General features: G+C 31.8%; 1 protein-coding gene across 3 annotated transcripts in view; it reads left to right on the forward strand.

Moving 5' to 3' along the window:
* CSMD3 (CUB and Sushi multiple domains 3) overlaps window positions 1–17,281 on the forward strand; it is a 1,374,620-nt gene that overhangs the window by 566,406 nt on the left and 790,933 nt on the right. For 2 of the 3 annotated variants that reach the window (XM_049854130.1, XM_049854131.1), the window contains 2 exons: window positions 5,772–5,849; window positions 12,510–12,597. In XM_049854130.1, the coding sequence (XP_049710087.1) occupies window positions 5,772–5,849; window positions 12,510–12,597 (166 nt within the window). The remainder of the gene's footprint in view (window positions 1–5,771; window positions 5,850–12,509; window positions 12,598–17,281) is intronic. The other variant, XM_049854132.1, reaches the window with a different exon arrangement.

A 17,281-nucleotide genomic window follows, 5' to 3' on the forward strand; every position in this document is an offset into this window, starting at 1 on the left:
AAAAGGTTAAATTTTAATATTTTTAACTAATGAGCAACTTCTATGCTAAATATCAGAAGAAAGATGTGGCAGTCTACTCCCTCAAAAGGTTACAGCCTCAGAAGCAAACCCTACGGGGCAATTCTACTCTGTTGTAACTCGCTGGCAATAGATTTGTTTTTTTAGGTTTATGTGAAGTATGTCCTCAAGAAGTGTTTTGTTTGGCTGTTAAAGAATGTAGAGGAAAAAAAAAGTTAAATTTTAATGTTTTTAAGGTTGGCACATGGAGCCACCGCTTACCTTTAAACAAACATACAAAACCTGTTCTCTTAACAAATTTAAATACGTTCACAAGCCCTAAACACATTTTAACCTCTGAGATAGAGGTAACAATTTTTGCAATGTTAGTCTTTCCTTCTTTTGGTCTAAATTCTGCTCTTAAATGTAATCCAATCGGTTGTCCTTAAGCCAGCTCACACTCATGGCACCCCACACGCGTCAGAGCAGAGCTGTGACCCACGAGGTTTCAATAGCTGATTTTTCTGGAAGCAGAACTTCAGACCTTTCTTCAGAGGTGTTTCTGGTTAGACTTGAACATCCAACCTTTTGGTGAGCAGGGAAATGAATAATTTTCTTAAAATTGAATAGATAAGTTAACAAACTTGCTTTGTGGGAATAAAATGTAAGTCCTCTAAATTCTGCTTATTCTTTAGTAGAATAACTATTAGTCCACTCTCATAGTGAGATGTGCCATATACTTAAAATCAAATGTGCACACACACAATAGCTATTTTCAATTTCCAATATAATAAAAAACTAAAGGAAATTATGTTGTTATTACTGTAGGTATTGAATGTAAAGATATTTTAATTTACTAATTCTAGATAAAAACTGGAAGTTATATATCCTGGCCTCATGATATCAAACACAATACAAAAAAAAAGAGAAAGGCATTACTGTACATTTGAAAAGTTGAAATGAAACAAAAATAAACCAAACTAAATATTTTTATTATCAATAAAATGCAAATGGTTAACTTGCTAAAATAGAGGTTACTTTTCCCTTTCAAACAAATTATCATAATCTGATTTAAGAACAAATTTATAATGTAGCTACTGCTACTTACACGATACTTTATTGTCAAAATAAGTACTATAACCTTGGAAAACTAAGATAAATGCAAAGTTGTAATATTGCATTCATTTTATGTTCATTGTTGTGTTACAATATAATCTAAGTAGACAAAGAGGGGTTCCGGGATTTCCAGATAACATTTAATAAGTAATGCTGCTGATCTTTTCTACAGGGGCCCCTACAAATTTAAAAGTAAATATTTCCAATAAAACCTACAATTCATTAATACTAAACATGTCCTGTTTAAAAAAAAAAAAATGCTCTTCAAAGTAACAAATTTTTACTGAATATACATAGCAGTGACATAGGATCATAAATTATGGATGTGTGATTTTTAAGATTATGTAGTAAAGGGCCCATCAATTTTCAAATAAGGAACTCGAAGCCTGAAGACCTTTCATGGCTGAGTTATAGAAACTCAGTAATAGACCAAACCCAGTGCGGTCGAGTCAATTCCAACTGATAGTGACCCCATAGGACAGAGTAGAACTGTCCCATAGAGTTTCCAAGGAGCACCTGGCAGATTCGAACTGCCAACCGTTTAGTTAGCAGCCATAGCACTTAACCACTATGCCACCAGGGCTTCCTCAATGATAGAAGGGCCACTTAAATGTCATCTTTTCCAAACATCCAATTGATGTTTGAATCCTCTCTATGACCTCTGTGTAATATGATGAATTTTTCTAACATTAAAGACTGATACCCAAAACTTAATCTACTACCTCCAATCTATTTTCTACTACTAATACCACATGTTCTCATATTACACTAAGATTCTCCAACATAAAAATAAAGTCAGATACTACCTGATTAACCAAAAATGTTGATACTTGTAACGAAATTAAGCTCTCTGTTCATATGTGTGCAGATATGGCTAATTCCTATCATAATAATAAACCTGCGGCCTTCAAGTTGATTTTGACCCTTAATGACACTATAGGACAAAGTAGAAATGACAAATATGGTTTCCAAGGCTGTAAATCTTTAGGGAAGCAGACTGCCATATATTTCTCCTGTGAAGCAGCTGGTGGGTTCGAACCACCTATCTTTTGTTTAGCAGCTGTATGCTTAATCCTTTGTGCCATGCCATTCAAATATATGAGTTTAGCTGATTAACATGGAAGTTGGATGAGGTTTAAAAATAACATTGAATCAACAGCGTTTTCTTTTCGTAAATTTTTAAATGCAATTTACGATTCAAGTTGGCATTGAAGAAAACAAACGTATTGATCTAGAAGACACTATAGAGATGATCCACTGTTGTGGATTAAAACTGTGTTCTACTAAGGGTTACAGAAACTAAGTGGTTTTCCTTGTCCCAAGAGTTTACAACTAGTGAAAGGTGGATTTCATTGTTAACCTGATTTTCTTTCTGCTGCATCTTTCCTCTAAGGTAAAGTAGTTCCATTAAGCTAAAAAGGAAAAAAAAAAAAAAAGCATGAGTCAACCAAAATTTTCATAAAAGTAATACAAAAAAATGAGGAAAAATTATTTAGCATGTGGAGAGCACATCACGGCAAAGGAAATATCCATATGCATATGACCATAAATCTTGCATTTAACATTTTCTAAAATTATAAAAACCTACTATGTATTTAAAAATAGCCAGCTTTTACATATGAAAATGCTTCATCTTGACATTAATTCTTTGATCACATCCTCCTTTCTTGATTAATTCTTATGTAAGATTTGCCCAACCAAATGCCTTCAATTAAGTGACCCAGAATTTATAACATTTCACTTCATTCATTCAATCATATATCCATACAACAAGTACCACATGAATAGAATATTATCCCTGCCTTTGAGAAGCTCATCATATAGCGGAAAGAATCACCTCAAACAGACATCGTCTTTTAAAATTATCGTAAACTCTAATAAAATAGCTTAACATTTTAATTTTCACTATAACAAAATGAGTTATATCTGCTTTTTACTGAAATACACCTGTTACAATGGTCAAGTTGATTTGATAAGCTAAATATGGTGACTAGAAGCACTTAGTGTTTGCTGGCACATTAGGATTGAATGCACATACCTTGCAATACAAAGTAAATTTATATTTTTATGGCATGTTCTTAGGTTTTGGCATTTTTATTGACACAAGGTTTAGATCAGGCTTTTGCATTTAGTACCTGCAATATTTATCCTTTCAGTTAATTTATAGAGGGATATATACAATGTGTCTTCTTTCTGTTTAAATTATAAAAAGTTCTGAAGTATTTAACTGCTTACCATATTTTAAATTTTTTATGAATTGAAATTTTATATCAGTTTCCATCCACGCCTTTTAATCACTTAAGATGGATATTCTCCTGACCTTAATTTTCTGGATTTGTATTGTAATCTTTATGTTTTTTACCTTAAGAGTTATTGATGTTTCTATTTTCAGTTGAAATTGACATATAGGTGCTTTAAAAAAAAAAAAAAAAAAAAAAAACTTTTGTCCATTTAGAACCAGGAAACTAGCATTGATTAAACAACATTTAAAGTCCTTCATAGGATGTGACAGGCTTCCAGCTAGAGATATTCATGTATTGTTATCTTAAGGTGTTGTTCTGACCTCACTCAAACAATCAAAGTTAGAGTTTACATAATAAATACCTTCGCCTCCCACCCCTGCCACACACTCACACAAAGCTGCTTTGATATTGAACATCCTTTTTTCTTAATGACATTATTGATAGTGTTGAACTCCTTGGTAGAATTTTCTTCTTTCCTCTGAAATTTTCTTCTTTAGGTTTTCAATCTTTTCTTTTTCTTCATCCTATTAGAAGTCCAAATTCATTTTAAAACTACCATGAATTCTTCAAACTCATCTGTAATACTTAAAAAGTCAAATTTTAAAACGCACAGGAAATTAGAGGTAGAATCCCTACTTACAATTCATGTTTGGTTGGAGAGACTGGAATGACGCCACAAAGTACAAAATGCAAATTTTGTTAAAAAGAATTTTGAAACAGCAGGAAAATTCACAAGTGGCGGAAGCAAATTTAGAACACTTGAGCACTTCAGTAGAATTAAACTTTAGATTACCATGGGGGGGGGAAGTGGAATTTCAACAAAAAGCATCACTTTGGAGGGATGCAGCCCTTCTCTCACTGTAACTAAGTGGCCACAGATAAAGAATCTCAGAACTGTAAAGAGACTGTGTGATCATCTAGTTCAAGCTTTATTTTAAAAGAGACTGAAATAAAAAGACAACTTCTTGTCAAAATCACACAAATGATTGTCAAGAATAAGGTCTTTCAAACACCATTCCAGCGATGGTTTCCTTTTTTTTTTCTCCAAATATCGCATGTACAGATAGTTCATAACAGTGTATCCCATAAACCACCACATTGTCTCTACCCTCTTACTATCGGAGGCACTAACGAAAAGAGAAAAAAATCGCCTTAAAAATATTTCAAAACCAATAATATATATATAATTTGAAATAATTGGTTACACTGGCAATTCAGAATTAGTGAAATGATCATTTTAAACTAAGAAAAAATATCCGTTTTGCTTTTTTCATATGCATAGCATGAACAAAACCTAATTGAATAATAAGTTTCAACCAGTCATCCTTCACTATAAATCTGGTAAAAAGCAATATGTGAAATATTTTGAATTATAATTCTCTTAAAGAATTTAAATATATCCCTTGCATTCTTGATTCATGCTGGCTGGTTTTTTTGAGAAAATAATTAAAATTTAAATATCTCATTAGGTCAGATTGAATAACATTTTAATTAGTGGTTTTACAATTAAATATATTTTCTTCATTTCACTTGGTATTATTTAAAGATTTAAATAAAGTAGTCTTCTGAACTAGACTCATAAAAAATCTATACCAACTGTAGTTAATCAAATAATTTATATTTAAATGGAATGACATCTTTTTTCTCCATCCAGATTGCTTGAAGAAACTTAAGTTTCAAGTTTAAAAAAAAGTTTTCTAAACTACTTCATTAATTTATATTTATCTTTTTCTTTAACTATCCAGTTGTATCAGTGCACAATGAAATACGCTAATATCATAAGAGAAAAAATATTAACAGGATATTTTAGATAGACTCACTTTCATAAATTTGGTACAATATTGACTGACATTAATAATAGTGTCAAGAATATTGTTAATGAAAGGAAATGATTACTGGTGGAAATTTTAAAAGGTATTTTAAGTTTTTCTGATTTAGATCATTTTTTAAAATGTACCCTAAAATTACAATTAGGCTAAATAACCTAAAAATATATTTATTTACTTTGAAAACCAAGCCAATTAAATGCTTCCCACTGTTCTTAATGTCCCAACATTTTTCTTTTTCTAATGTTGGTTAGTCCATTAAATTTTCATGAATTTAAGTGGTTTATGATAAACAAAATGTTAATATTTTGCTTTTATACAAAAACTTGCATAGTATTAAAATATATATGTATATGCAGGTTTCTTTCTATAAAATATTCTGATTTTTTATACTACTTAGTATTTTGCTACTAAGTGATTATTTTGCTTCTTTTTTTTTTTCTTTTTAATTATCATGAGTACCCTATGACAGGGTTAAGAAAGTAATTTCTTTAACTTGCATACTTCCATGCTAACAAAATTTGTTAACTTTATCATCATTTTAAAATTGTATTTCCTGATACATGTTTTTGTTTGTTTTCTTAACTAGTGAAAAAGGCCATAGATTTTAAATCTAGAGGATTTAAATTGTTTCCAGGGAAAGACAACAGCAACAAGTTTTCTATCTGTGAGTGTACCCCTTTTTGTTACTTCTTCTAGTGCAAGAGTGAAGTTTGTGTTGTCTGTGTTGTTTGTGTGTGTTTTATCAAAATGTTTTTGTATTTACCAGATTAACTGCATTAATGTCTATATATAACATGCATGGTGATTATTCAATATTTTATTGTATTTAAATGTGTATCCAGTTTATGGATTAGTATGGTAAACTCCCAACCTCAGATTGTTTCTGCTAAAATTTATCCCATTTTTCAGTATCTAAAAATAACACTGGCGTGTTGTTGCTACTCTAGGTTTGTGATTCTAGGATATGAGGGGAAAAATGGGTAAACGTATCTAAATTTCATCATAAATAAAATTTTTCTAAGTAGGAATTTATTTTATAATGTTTTTAATTTAAAAAGTACTATTAATTTGAACTAATTTAGTCAAGATCTTTAAGTCAAAAGTCATTGGTAATTGAATTAATTTTTTTTTACTCACTTTTCAAAATCTCACGAAATGATGTCCGTAAATATACATATTTTTGTACTGCCCAAATTCAGTTGTGCTTAAAATTCAGGGGTTTGCAGATAATGTGAAATCCATCTATGAATCAGAGACTAAGAACTCCCTAATTAGACCATTAATCTATGTTACTATGAACAAACATAGCTTCATTTTTAGAAGAATCATGCATTTTTTTTTTTTTTGAGTGAGTGGTATAAGTAAACAGCAGTTTGAAGAAATTTCCTACCTCACTCTTCCTAACGTGAATATTAAATACTTTGAAAGAAGACATTTATGGCACAATACCTGATTTTTAAAATGACACTTAGAAAATAAGACAGTCATTCCTATAAATTACATATATATTTTTATATCAATAATTTTTCAGGAAGACTGTTTTTCAGCATTGTTATATTTCTTTAATTCAAAATCATGTGAAGAAATAAGTTTATAGCTATTTCTTTAAAATAACAATCATTTATTAGTTATATCAGAAAGAGGATCTTACCTATATGTTTATCCACTTGTACATAAAACAGTAAATGAACAAATTAAGCAGTAACTTCAATTATAAAGAAACAAACTTGGTGCATGTATGTTATCAAATTCTTTAAGATGCCAAAATTTTAAAAAGTGATCTTGTTACTTAGATTTGAGAATACTAAAACAATAGTGGCAGATACCAAAAGGAAATCATTGGTCAAATTGGTTTAACTGTTTTGAAAGTACCGAACAGTTAACTTTCAAATATTTAGCTGTATAATTATTTCTTGATATATTATTTTGGGATTAAAACATATTTGCAAGACTGATATTGTCAACTTTTTTAAGGAAAATAATAATGTTACAATATTTGACTCATATGTGATATTATTTGATACATCTTGAAGAGAAAGACATATTTCCCATAATAGAAAATAGAAATAGGAAAAAATTTTCCAGAATGATTCAACTCCATCATGCATACATAAAATAACAATATCCAAAGTTAAATGTTTACAGGCTTATGTATGAGACTGAATATCTGGCCCTTATATATATTTTCTCATTTTGATTACACAAATGTCATTTTATATGTTGCATGCTTCAGACTTGCAAAATATTCTGAGAAATTCAGACTTTATACTAAGAAATACAAGATTTATCTGAATAATTATAAGATGTATGTAACTATACTATTGCATTATTTTCATTGTTCTTGCACATGGGTTATGAGAGGGAACTTAGATATCACAGTACCTGGCAAAAAAAGAAGCCTGATTAAAAAAAAAAATATATATATATATATGTATGTATGCAAATATGTATATATATATATATATATATACAATTTAAAGAACATTTGTTTTAAGAGTGCTAGGGGAATGTTAATATGAGGCTAAAATGTTAATTATGAGACAGCAGTATTAGTAATTTGCCTCATAATTTTAAAATAATTTTTGCAGTAATCCATTGTATTTTATGTAAAAGATAACAAAAGGCTATATTGTTTTAATTTGGTATTATTATTACATATCTATTAATCACTCAAGTCTTCATCTCTTTTGATTAAAAAAAAAATTTTTTTTTTTTTTTTGATATCATCTATTTAGCGCAGGACAAACAATTAAAAGAGGCTATGTTTAGCTGACATTCCCCTTTCAAAAGAAAAAAAAAAAAAATCAAAGCACATGCTCCTGAAAAACAACAAGTTCTATCACTGCCACTGCCAGAAGTAAGCAGAATTGTGGAGGAGGTGAAATATACACACTGCCCAAAACATGTTTCTTATGCTGGCACCTTTAAAGTTTAACTAAAAAATGAATTAAGAGATTCAGGAACCTGCAGTAGTCTTTATGGGGAGAGTTTGATTGTTTAAATAGCTAATTTAGATTTTTTTTTTTTTTTACTTTACTACTAGGAACTTAAATAACTCCTATCTGCTCCTGTTGTTCTTTATTAGAAAGAGTAGGTTTCTCATTAAAGAGAAAAACAAGTATTTTTTTTTATTTAAAAAATAATAACAAGTATTTAGGATTTTAAATGGTGGAGGGAATGAACTACTAGCCTTACCAATTTTCTAGTTAGTTCTAGAATGTTGAAGTGGAATTACAAAGAAACTGTGAGTTCCCAAAATGTTTTTTTTTCCTTCCTTTCCTCTTCTTCAAACCCATAGTTTCATTCATTCACATTACCCATTCATTCCACAACTTTATTTGAGCTACTTCTTCATGGCAGCACCACGTTAAGCTGAGAAGATAGACAAATGAATAAAATATAGTCCTAGCCCTCAAGGATTTGTCATTATACTGGGAAGCTAAATGAGTTAAGAGGCAACTCTTTGTAAAACATAAACTGTGTTAGTATAAAACAACATTATCAACACATAATGTTTGAGGTTAAAACAAGATGGAAAAGCACGTTTCATAAGAAATAATAAAAGTGAGAAATCTAATATAAAAGCCTTTTTTTTTTTTTAACAAATATGGCAAAGCAACCAGTTGTATAAGTTAATGTGGGGATCCCTTTTAGTCAGAATCCATTAATTTTATTTTTTTAAAGAGTAGGTTATTAACTATGTAAAATCAGAAGTCTTAAGAAAACATACTTATAATAACAATATTACACTTTGAGTTTTATTTTAAAGCATTTTTAAAAGCTAGATAATACAATAATGTTTAAAGTAATTAAGATTCCTAAAGCATGTCTTATAAACACATGTAACAAAGATACTCTGATGTTACAAGAAATAAGCAATTCATTTAAAAATTGTGTAGTTCTGTATACCTCTTCTTTATTCTCCTAAGTAATTATGTGGAAAAAAAGGACTCATGTTTCATTAGTAAAAATAATATAATAATAATACCCTTAAAGATCATAACAAAAAGAGTATTCCCCTTATATGATGCTCTTTTTTAAGAGACAGCACCATGCTCCACGCACTTAAATTTTTAAGGAACACTTATATTTTTACCACTCTGCAAGCTATTGTTCAAATTAAAAGAAACAGAAGTGATAAGTTGTTTGGCATTGTGCAGTGAGAATAGTTGATTGAATAAATACAAATTTACTTGAATGTTTGACATCACTTAGGTATGAATAATCCTGAAATATCTAAATATCTGATGCAAGGGATTATATACTTTGACCCTAATTTTTTTTTATTTTAAATATTTTTAACTAAAAAATATTAAATACATGTGTTATGCAGACTGTGCCATTATCCTTACATTTTAAATTGGGAAGTCTTTCTTTGAGTGCAGATATCCAGAAACACTGGTTCATCTCACATTTCCAAACAGACTAAAATAATCTTGATGATTAAAACCATAGAATCTGGGATTAAATAGGTGAAAATGGTGAGAATTATAAATAAATGTGTTTTGCATTTTAAGTTAGGTAGTTTGGAAAAGTATTTTGAATTTTAATTAATGACTACTTCTCTGCCTTGTTTAGCTTTCTGGAGAGAATGTAGGACTCGGGTTAATACTATAGTCTACTGAATCAAACTGCTTGGGTTTAAAACCAGACTCTGGTACTAACTAGCAATATGATATTGGGTAGATTTCTTTACCCTCTTTTTGAGTCTATTTCCTCACCTCTGGGTGTATAATAATAGTAGTTAACTTTAGTACTGTTGTGAGGATTAAATTATTTGATATTTATAAATGATATAAAATAGTGCTTGCCACAGGGTTAGTACTGTGTTAGCTATTGTTATCATTCATATAGGAAATTTAACCAAGTCTCAATTTTTGAGAAGATAATGATGACGAAATGGAAAAAAAAAAATGAATTGTTATTACTTTTATTTTCTAAGGTACTCACACACCTATAATTTATATACTAACCTATAATTTGTGTTATATATTGTAATAGAATAAAATAGTTAAACCTCCTTCATGCCAGCTCTTTTCCTTTTCTCTACTTCATGTTAAAAAAGTTAGATTTTAATAAGATATAATACAATATCTTCAAAAGCCTTTAAAAGATAGGAAAATGTACTTCCCTTAGAAAATGCTCAATCCATTAATGACAATATCTAAGATAGTACTATCAGTTAAACGACTAGCACATCTTTATTAAGTTATTAACCCCTGTCTAAGCATTGTGTGTACATTAAAATAAATACAAGTTTTTCCCTCTTTATCAAGTTTATAATCTCTTTGTATAAAAGACTAAGGTATATGAAACTATTAATTATAATGTAATAAAAAACAATTTAAAGTTTAAATATAAAATTTCCAAAGAAAATACTCCGAGTTATGTAATAAAAGAGGAGTTAGAATATTCTGCAAAAATTGCAGGTTACCTCTTCGAAGAAATGGACTTGACCTGAGTCAAGTCAAGGTTAGGATTTGGACAGGTGAAAGGGAAACAGAAACATGGAGAAAACATAAATGAATGAAATAAGCATGGCTAAGCAATAAGCTGAACAGTGGAGAGTCAGTTGGTATTAAGTGATGGATGCATCTTGTTGACTAGTGGAAAATTCATTTGATATACTAACAAATTTAGAATCATAGGAGGCATTAATAGCAATAAAAATTGTATATTAGAAAGTTTAGTCTTCCTCTAGTATTCAGGATAGATTGGAGGTGAATGATAATGTAGTCACAAAAGCATCACAGTGATTAGGTTGAACTTGAACACCCACAGCAGGTGATAATAGGAATTTTGGTGGCATTATAATGGACTATTGAAATAGCAGAAAGAAGCTTGGCAGACATGACCAAATCATAGACTGGAAGTCATTAGCGAAGACATAGTTTTCAAGCCAAAAGGAAAACATAAAATGTGAAGAGCTGCAGTCAGTGCCGTTAAATTTGTCCAGTATATGTGGAATTGCCAAAACAAAAGAATATCCACAAAGCAGAAAGTTAGAGAGGAATTAAATAGCAAATCAATGGACCTAGAAAAGCAAAAATATCACTTGTTTAGACGGATTGAAGAGTTTGTGGTAAAGTTGACAACAAGGATATCATTGGTGATATTTATAAAAGTAATTTTAAAGAATGATAGAGGCGAAATTTTATATCTAATTGAAAAAATGGCAACTTTAGCCAGGCCATTGCTATTAGACCATTATCTAATAGCTATGTTTCTATTCAAATGAATCAGTTTGAACTCACTGACCCATGTAAACTAACTGATGCTGAAATCTAGCGGCTCTCAACATTGACTTTACGTTAAAATCACCTTGAAGAGAAATACACACACACACAACGATGCCCTGGACCCTGTCTAGGCTAGTTGCTTTAGACTATGTAGGGGTGGAACTAAGCATCTTTATTCCTTAAAGCATCACAGATGATTTGAATGCATAGTGTGAGATGAGAACCACTGCAAGATTTAGGTTATTTCCTCTCTGGAGCCTCTATTCAGGCACTGTTACATTCTTCAAAAGAGCAAATATAGAAGTTATTCTTCAGTTCACAATAAGATTGGATTTACAAAACAACATCACTAAGATATTTCAGAACTATGTGGTTTGTTAATCTTCATATTAAAAACTCTATCTTGGGAATTCATTTATCCAGTGTGATCACATTCACTGATAAAATTAATAAATCTTTCGTTAACTGGGTACTCTGAAGGAACTGCTGAAAAATGTGTACAATGGCAAAGTAAAACACAGTCATGGGAATTGCTAGGGTGCTTGTTTCTCAGCATTATATTATAATTCAGTGACATGCACCGATGGTAATTTGCACCTTTGTTTTACTTTACCATCGGCAGACACAAAATTGCTAATAACTTTAAACTTTTTCCAGAGGTTTTATTTTTTTATTGCAACTTTAAAAATGACAATAACTCATATGATACAGGCATAACAGGTAGTGACTATAGCTGATGGCTAATAGAAACTATGGCACTGATAACCTGGGAGTGCCCTTTCAAGAGATTTTGCAATTTGATAGTAATTAAAGATGAAATGTAAAATGTTAATGTGTCATATTCAGAATAGTACAGGTCATTGGATATCAACCTTAAATTTAAAATTTATTTCCTTATGGGTCCACAAATAGAAAAAAAAAGTTTTGTCTTAGTTATTGGGTTATAAAATTACAGTTTATCTTTTTATACGTGAACTATAGTGACTGTAAGAAAATATATGAATACATATAATGTAAATTTTTTAATTAATATAAAACTTGATTTTCTAATTGTGTTTTTTTTTCTTTCCCTCCTATTGTTACAGTAAATGAAGGAGGTATTAAAACAGCTTCCAATTTATGCCCAGATCCAGGTGAACCAGAAAATGGGAAGAGAATTGGATCAGATTTTAGGTAATGTTTTCAATCATTTATTCCATTGTTTACTTTGTCAAATTTAAATTTTATAAATAACTAATAATATGAAGATGAAGGCCTGATGAATTAAAACATAGAATGGTAGTAGCTAGGTTTTCTATTTGTACATTGCTATTAATAATTTTTCATTATTTTGAAGTGACTAGTTGAATAACGTATCAACTTTATCAAGACTTTTTGTGGAGTTTTAATTTCTTATCATGTTACAATTGGAAAATCATGGGTTAGGATTTTAAAGACATGACTTTAAATTTTTCTACTTACTAATTCTCTGATCCTGGGTAAGTGGCTCAAATTCAGATTACTTGAGTTTCCTCTCCTGTAAACTGTAAATCAAATTTATCTCATAATGGTGCGCTCCAAAGGACATAGAGCCTGTGAAACCCTCAAGCGATGTGCTATAAACATTTTATTTGAATTTTTAGAAGTTACCAGAACTTGAACATAAGTTTTAGCTCCATCTTAAATGTAGAATTTATTATTTCAAAATTAAAGTTCCAACGACTTACAGGATGTATGTAGTATACTTGGCAGCAGTTAATTTGCTTAACTATCAAATAGTATTAAAAATAACCTGAAATTATTATTATTCCTCTGACTATAGTGGTTAAGTGCTACAGCTGCTAACCAAAGGGTTGGCAGTTCAAATCCACCAGGTGCTCCTTGGAAGCTCTATGGGGCAGTTCTACTCTGTCCTATAGGGTCGCTGTGAGTCGGAATCAACTCGATGACACTGGGTTCTGGGTTATAGCATTTTACAAACAAAGAATAGAAGAAATTCTATCAAAATGCTAAAAGACAAATTACAATTCACAGCTACTTATTTTTACAAAGTATCTATGGTATATTAAATTATAATTTGTAATTATTGATAATGGTTATATTTACACACAACACACATTTCCAATCTTCATGACATTACTTAAGTTTCAAACTTATTCTTTACTTCTTTATATTTTTTTGCATAGAGACAGGTGGTACTCTAAAGAACATCCCTATGAAGGAAAAAAGTGTTCTTAAAATATAAATCTGTAAAAATTCTGTCCCCATAAATCTTTTAAGATGACATGAAATTTTATTTTACTATACTTACAGTTAAAAATAATATTATTGCAACATGAATACACACGTAATTTTCTGAAATATTGGAGAACTTTGTTTAATTACCCCACCAAATTTAATACAGATATTTTGAAGAAACACACCAGAGTGATACTCAAAAGACCTGGGATCTAGTCAAGCTCCAACCCTAGTCCAATAAGTGACTATTAAAATCAATTAAACCTCTCAGTCTTAATTATAAAAAAATATATATTTTATAGAGTACCAAATGGTAGTCAGTTTGCTAAGTGATTCTATTTTTAATATCACCTTTACCCTATACACTGTGCTATATATCTGGTTCATTTATAATCTAATACTTATGCATATAGCCTATAAATAATAGATATATAGCACAGTGTATAAGGTAAAGGAGATATTAAAAAACTAATAGTACTTATACAATATACCCTATCCCCCACATGTCTGTCACTTTGCTGTACTGTGGGGGCTTGTGTGTTGCTGTGATGCTAGAAGCTGTGCCACTGGTATTCAAAGACAAGCAGGATCACCCATAGTAGACAGGTTTCAGCTGAACTTCCAGACTAAGACTAAGAAGAAGGACCTGGCGGTCTACTTCTGAAAAGAATTAGCCAGTGAAAGCCTTATGAATATCAGCAGAACATTGTCTGATATAGTACTGCAAGAGGAGCCACTCAGGTTGGAAGGCACTAAAAATACGACTGGGGCAGAACTGCCTCCTCAAAGTAGAACCCATTGCTGCCGAGTTGATTCCAACTCAAAGTGACCCTATAGGATAGAGTAGAACTGCCCCATAGTGTTTCCAAGGAGTGGCTGGGGATTTGAACTGCCAACCTTTTGGTTAGCAGCTGAGCTTTTAACCACTGGGCCACCAGGCCTCAAAATAGAGTCAACCTTAATGATGTAGATAGAGTCAAGCTTTTGGAACTTTCATTTGCTGATGTGGCACGACATAAAATGAGAAAAAACTGTTATAAATATCCATTAATAAACAGAACCTGGAATGTACGAAGTATGAATCTAGGCATATTAGAAAACATCCAAAATCAAATGGAACACATAAAGATCAATAATCTAGGCATTAGTAAGCTGAAATGGACAGGTATTGGTCATTTTGAATTGGACAATCATATGGTCTACTATGTTAGGGATGACAACTTGAAGAGGAATGGCATTGCATTCATTGTCAGAAAGAACATTTCAAGATCTATCCTGAAGTACAATGTTGTCAGGGATAGTATAATATCCATAAACCTACAAGGAGGACCAGTCAAATTTATGTACCAACCAAAGGGCCAAAGATGAAGAAATTGAAAATTTTTACCAGCTTCTTCACTCTGAAATTGATAGAACATGCAATCACAGAAGAAGGCTCAGCAGTTGGAAAATATAGCCCTGGTGATAGAAACAATACTGGAGATCGCATGACTGAATTTTGCAAGACCATTGACTTCATCACAAATACCTTTTTTCACCAACATAAACGGCAACTATATACATGGACTTTGCCAGATGGAACACACAGGAATCAAATAGACTATATCTGTGGGAAGAGATGATGAGAAAGCTCAATATCATTAGTCAGAACATGGCCAGGGGCCAACAGTGGATCACATCATCAGTTACTCATATGCAAGTTCAAGGTGAAACTGAAGAAAATTAGAACCAATTGACGAGAGCCAATTCCAGACAAGTTGTGGAATGACATCAAGGACATCATACATGAAGAAAGCAAGAGATCGTTAAAAAAACAGAAGAGAAAGACCTAAATGGATGTCAGAAGAGACTTGAAACTTGTTGTTGAATGTCAAGTAGCTAAAGCAAAAGGAAAAAATGAAGTAAAAGAGCTGAACGGAAGATTACAAAGGGCGACTCAAGAAGACAAAATAAAGTATTATGATGACATGTGCAAAGTGCTAGAGATAGAAAACCAAAAAGGAAGAACACGCTCAGCATTTCTCAAGCTGAAAGAACTGAAGAAAAAATTCAAGCCTTGAGTTGCAATACTAAAGGATTCTATGGGGAGAATATTAAGCGACTCAGGAAGCATCAAGAGAAGACAGAAGGAATACACAGAGTGACTATAACAAAAAGAATTGTTCGATGTTCAGCCATTTCAGGAGGTAGCCTATGTTCAGGAACTGATGGTCCTGAAGGAAGAGGTCTAAGCTGCGCTGAAGACACTGGCAAAGAACAAGGCTCCAGGAATTGACAGAATACCAACTGAGATGTTTCAACAAACAGATGCAGTACTGGAAGTATTCACTCATTTATGCCAAGAAGTTTCAAAGACATCTACCTGGCTAACCAACTCGAAGAGATCCATATTTATGACTATTACCAAGAAAGGTGATCCAACTGCATTCAGAAATTATTGAACAATATCATTAATATCACACACAAGCACAATTTTGCTGAAGATCATTCAAAAGGAGCTACAGCAATGTGTTGACAGGGAACTGCCAGAAATTTAAGCCGGAATTAGAAGAGGACATTAAACCAGGGATATCATTGCTGATATCATATGGATCCTGGCTGAAAGCAGAGAATACCAGAAGGATGTTTACCTGTGTTTTATTAACTATGCTAAGGTGTTTGACTGTGTGGATCATAATAAATTATGGATAATATTGCAGAGAATGGAAGTTCCGGAACACTTAATTGTGCTCATGAAGGATCTGTACATGGATCAAGAGGCAGTTGTTTGAACACAACAAGGGGATACTGCATGGTTTAAATCAGGAAAGGTGTGTGTCAAGGTTATATCCATTTTCCATACCTATTAAATCTGTATGCTGAGCAAATAAGCTGAGAAGCTGGACTATATGGAGAAGAATGGGGCATTAGAACTGAAGGAAGACTCATCAATAACCTGCATTATGCAGATAACACAACCTTCCTTGCTGAAAATGAAGAGGATTTGAAACACTTACTGATAAAGATCAAAGACTACAACCTGCAGTATGGATTACACCTCAACATAAAGAAAACAAAAATCCTCACAACTGGACCAATAAGTAACATCATGATAAACAGAGAAAAGATTTAGGTTGTCAAGGATTTCATTTTACTTGGATCCACAGTCAACACTCATGGAAACAGCAGTCAAGAAATCAAAACACGCATTGCATTGGGCCATCGGCTGCAAGAGATCTCTTTAAAGTATTGAAACGCAAAGATATTACCTCGAGGACTAAGGTGTGCCTGACCCAACCCATGGTATTTTCAATCGACTCATATACATGTGAATGCTGGACAATGAATAAGGAAGACCAAAGAAAAATTGATGCCTTTGAATTGAGGTGCTGGCGAAGAATATTGAATATACCATGAACTGCCAAAAGAATGAACAAATCTTTCTTGGAAGACGTACAACCAGAATGCTCCTTAGAAGCGAGGATGTCGAGACTAGGTCTCACATACTTTGGACATGTTATCAGGAGGAATCAGTCCCTGGAGAAGGACATCATGCTTGGTAAAGTAGAGGGTGAGTGAAAGAGAGGAAGACCCTCAACGAGATGAATGGACACAGTGGCTGCAACAATGGACTCAAGCACAGCAACAATTGTGAGGCTAG

The sequence above is a fragment of the Elephas maximus genome, chromosome 15 (genome assembly GCF_024166365.1).
Source record: "Elephas maximus indicus isolate mEleMax1 chromosome 15, mEleMax1 primary haplotype, whole genome shotgun sequence".
Lineage (NCBI taxonomy): Eukaryota > Metazoa > Chordata > Mammalia > Proboscidea > Elephantidae > Elephas > Elephas maximus.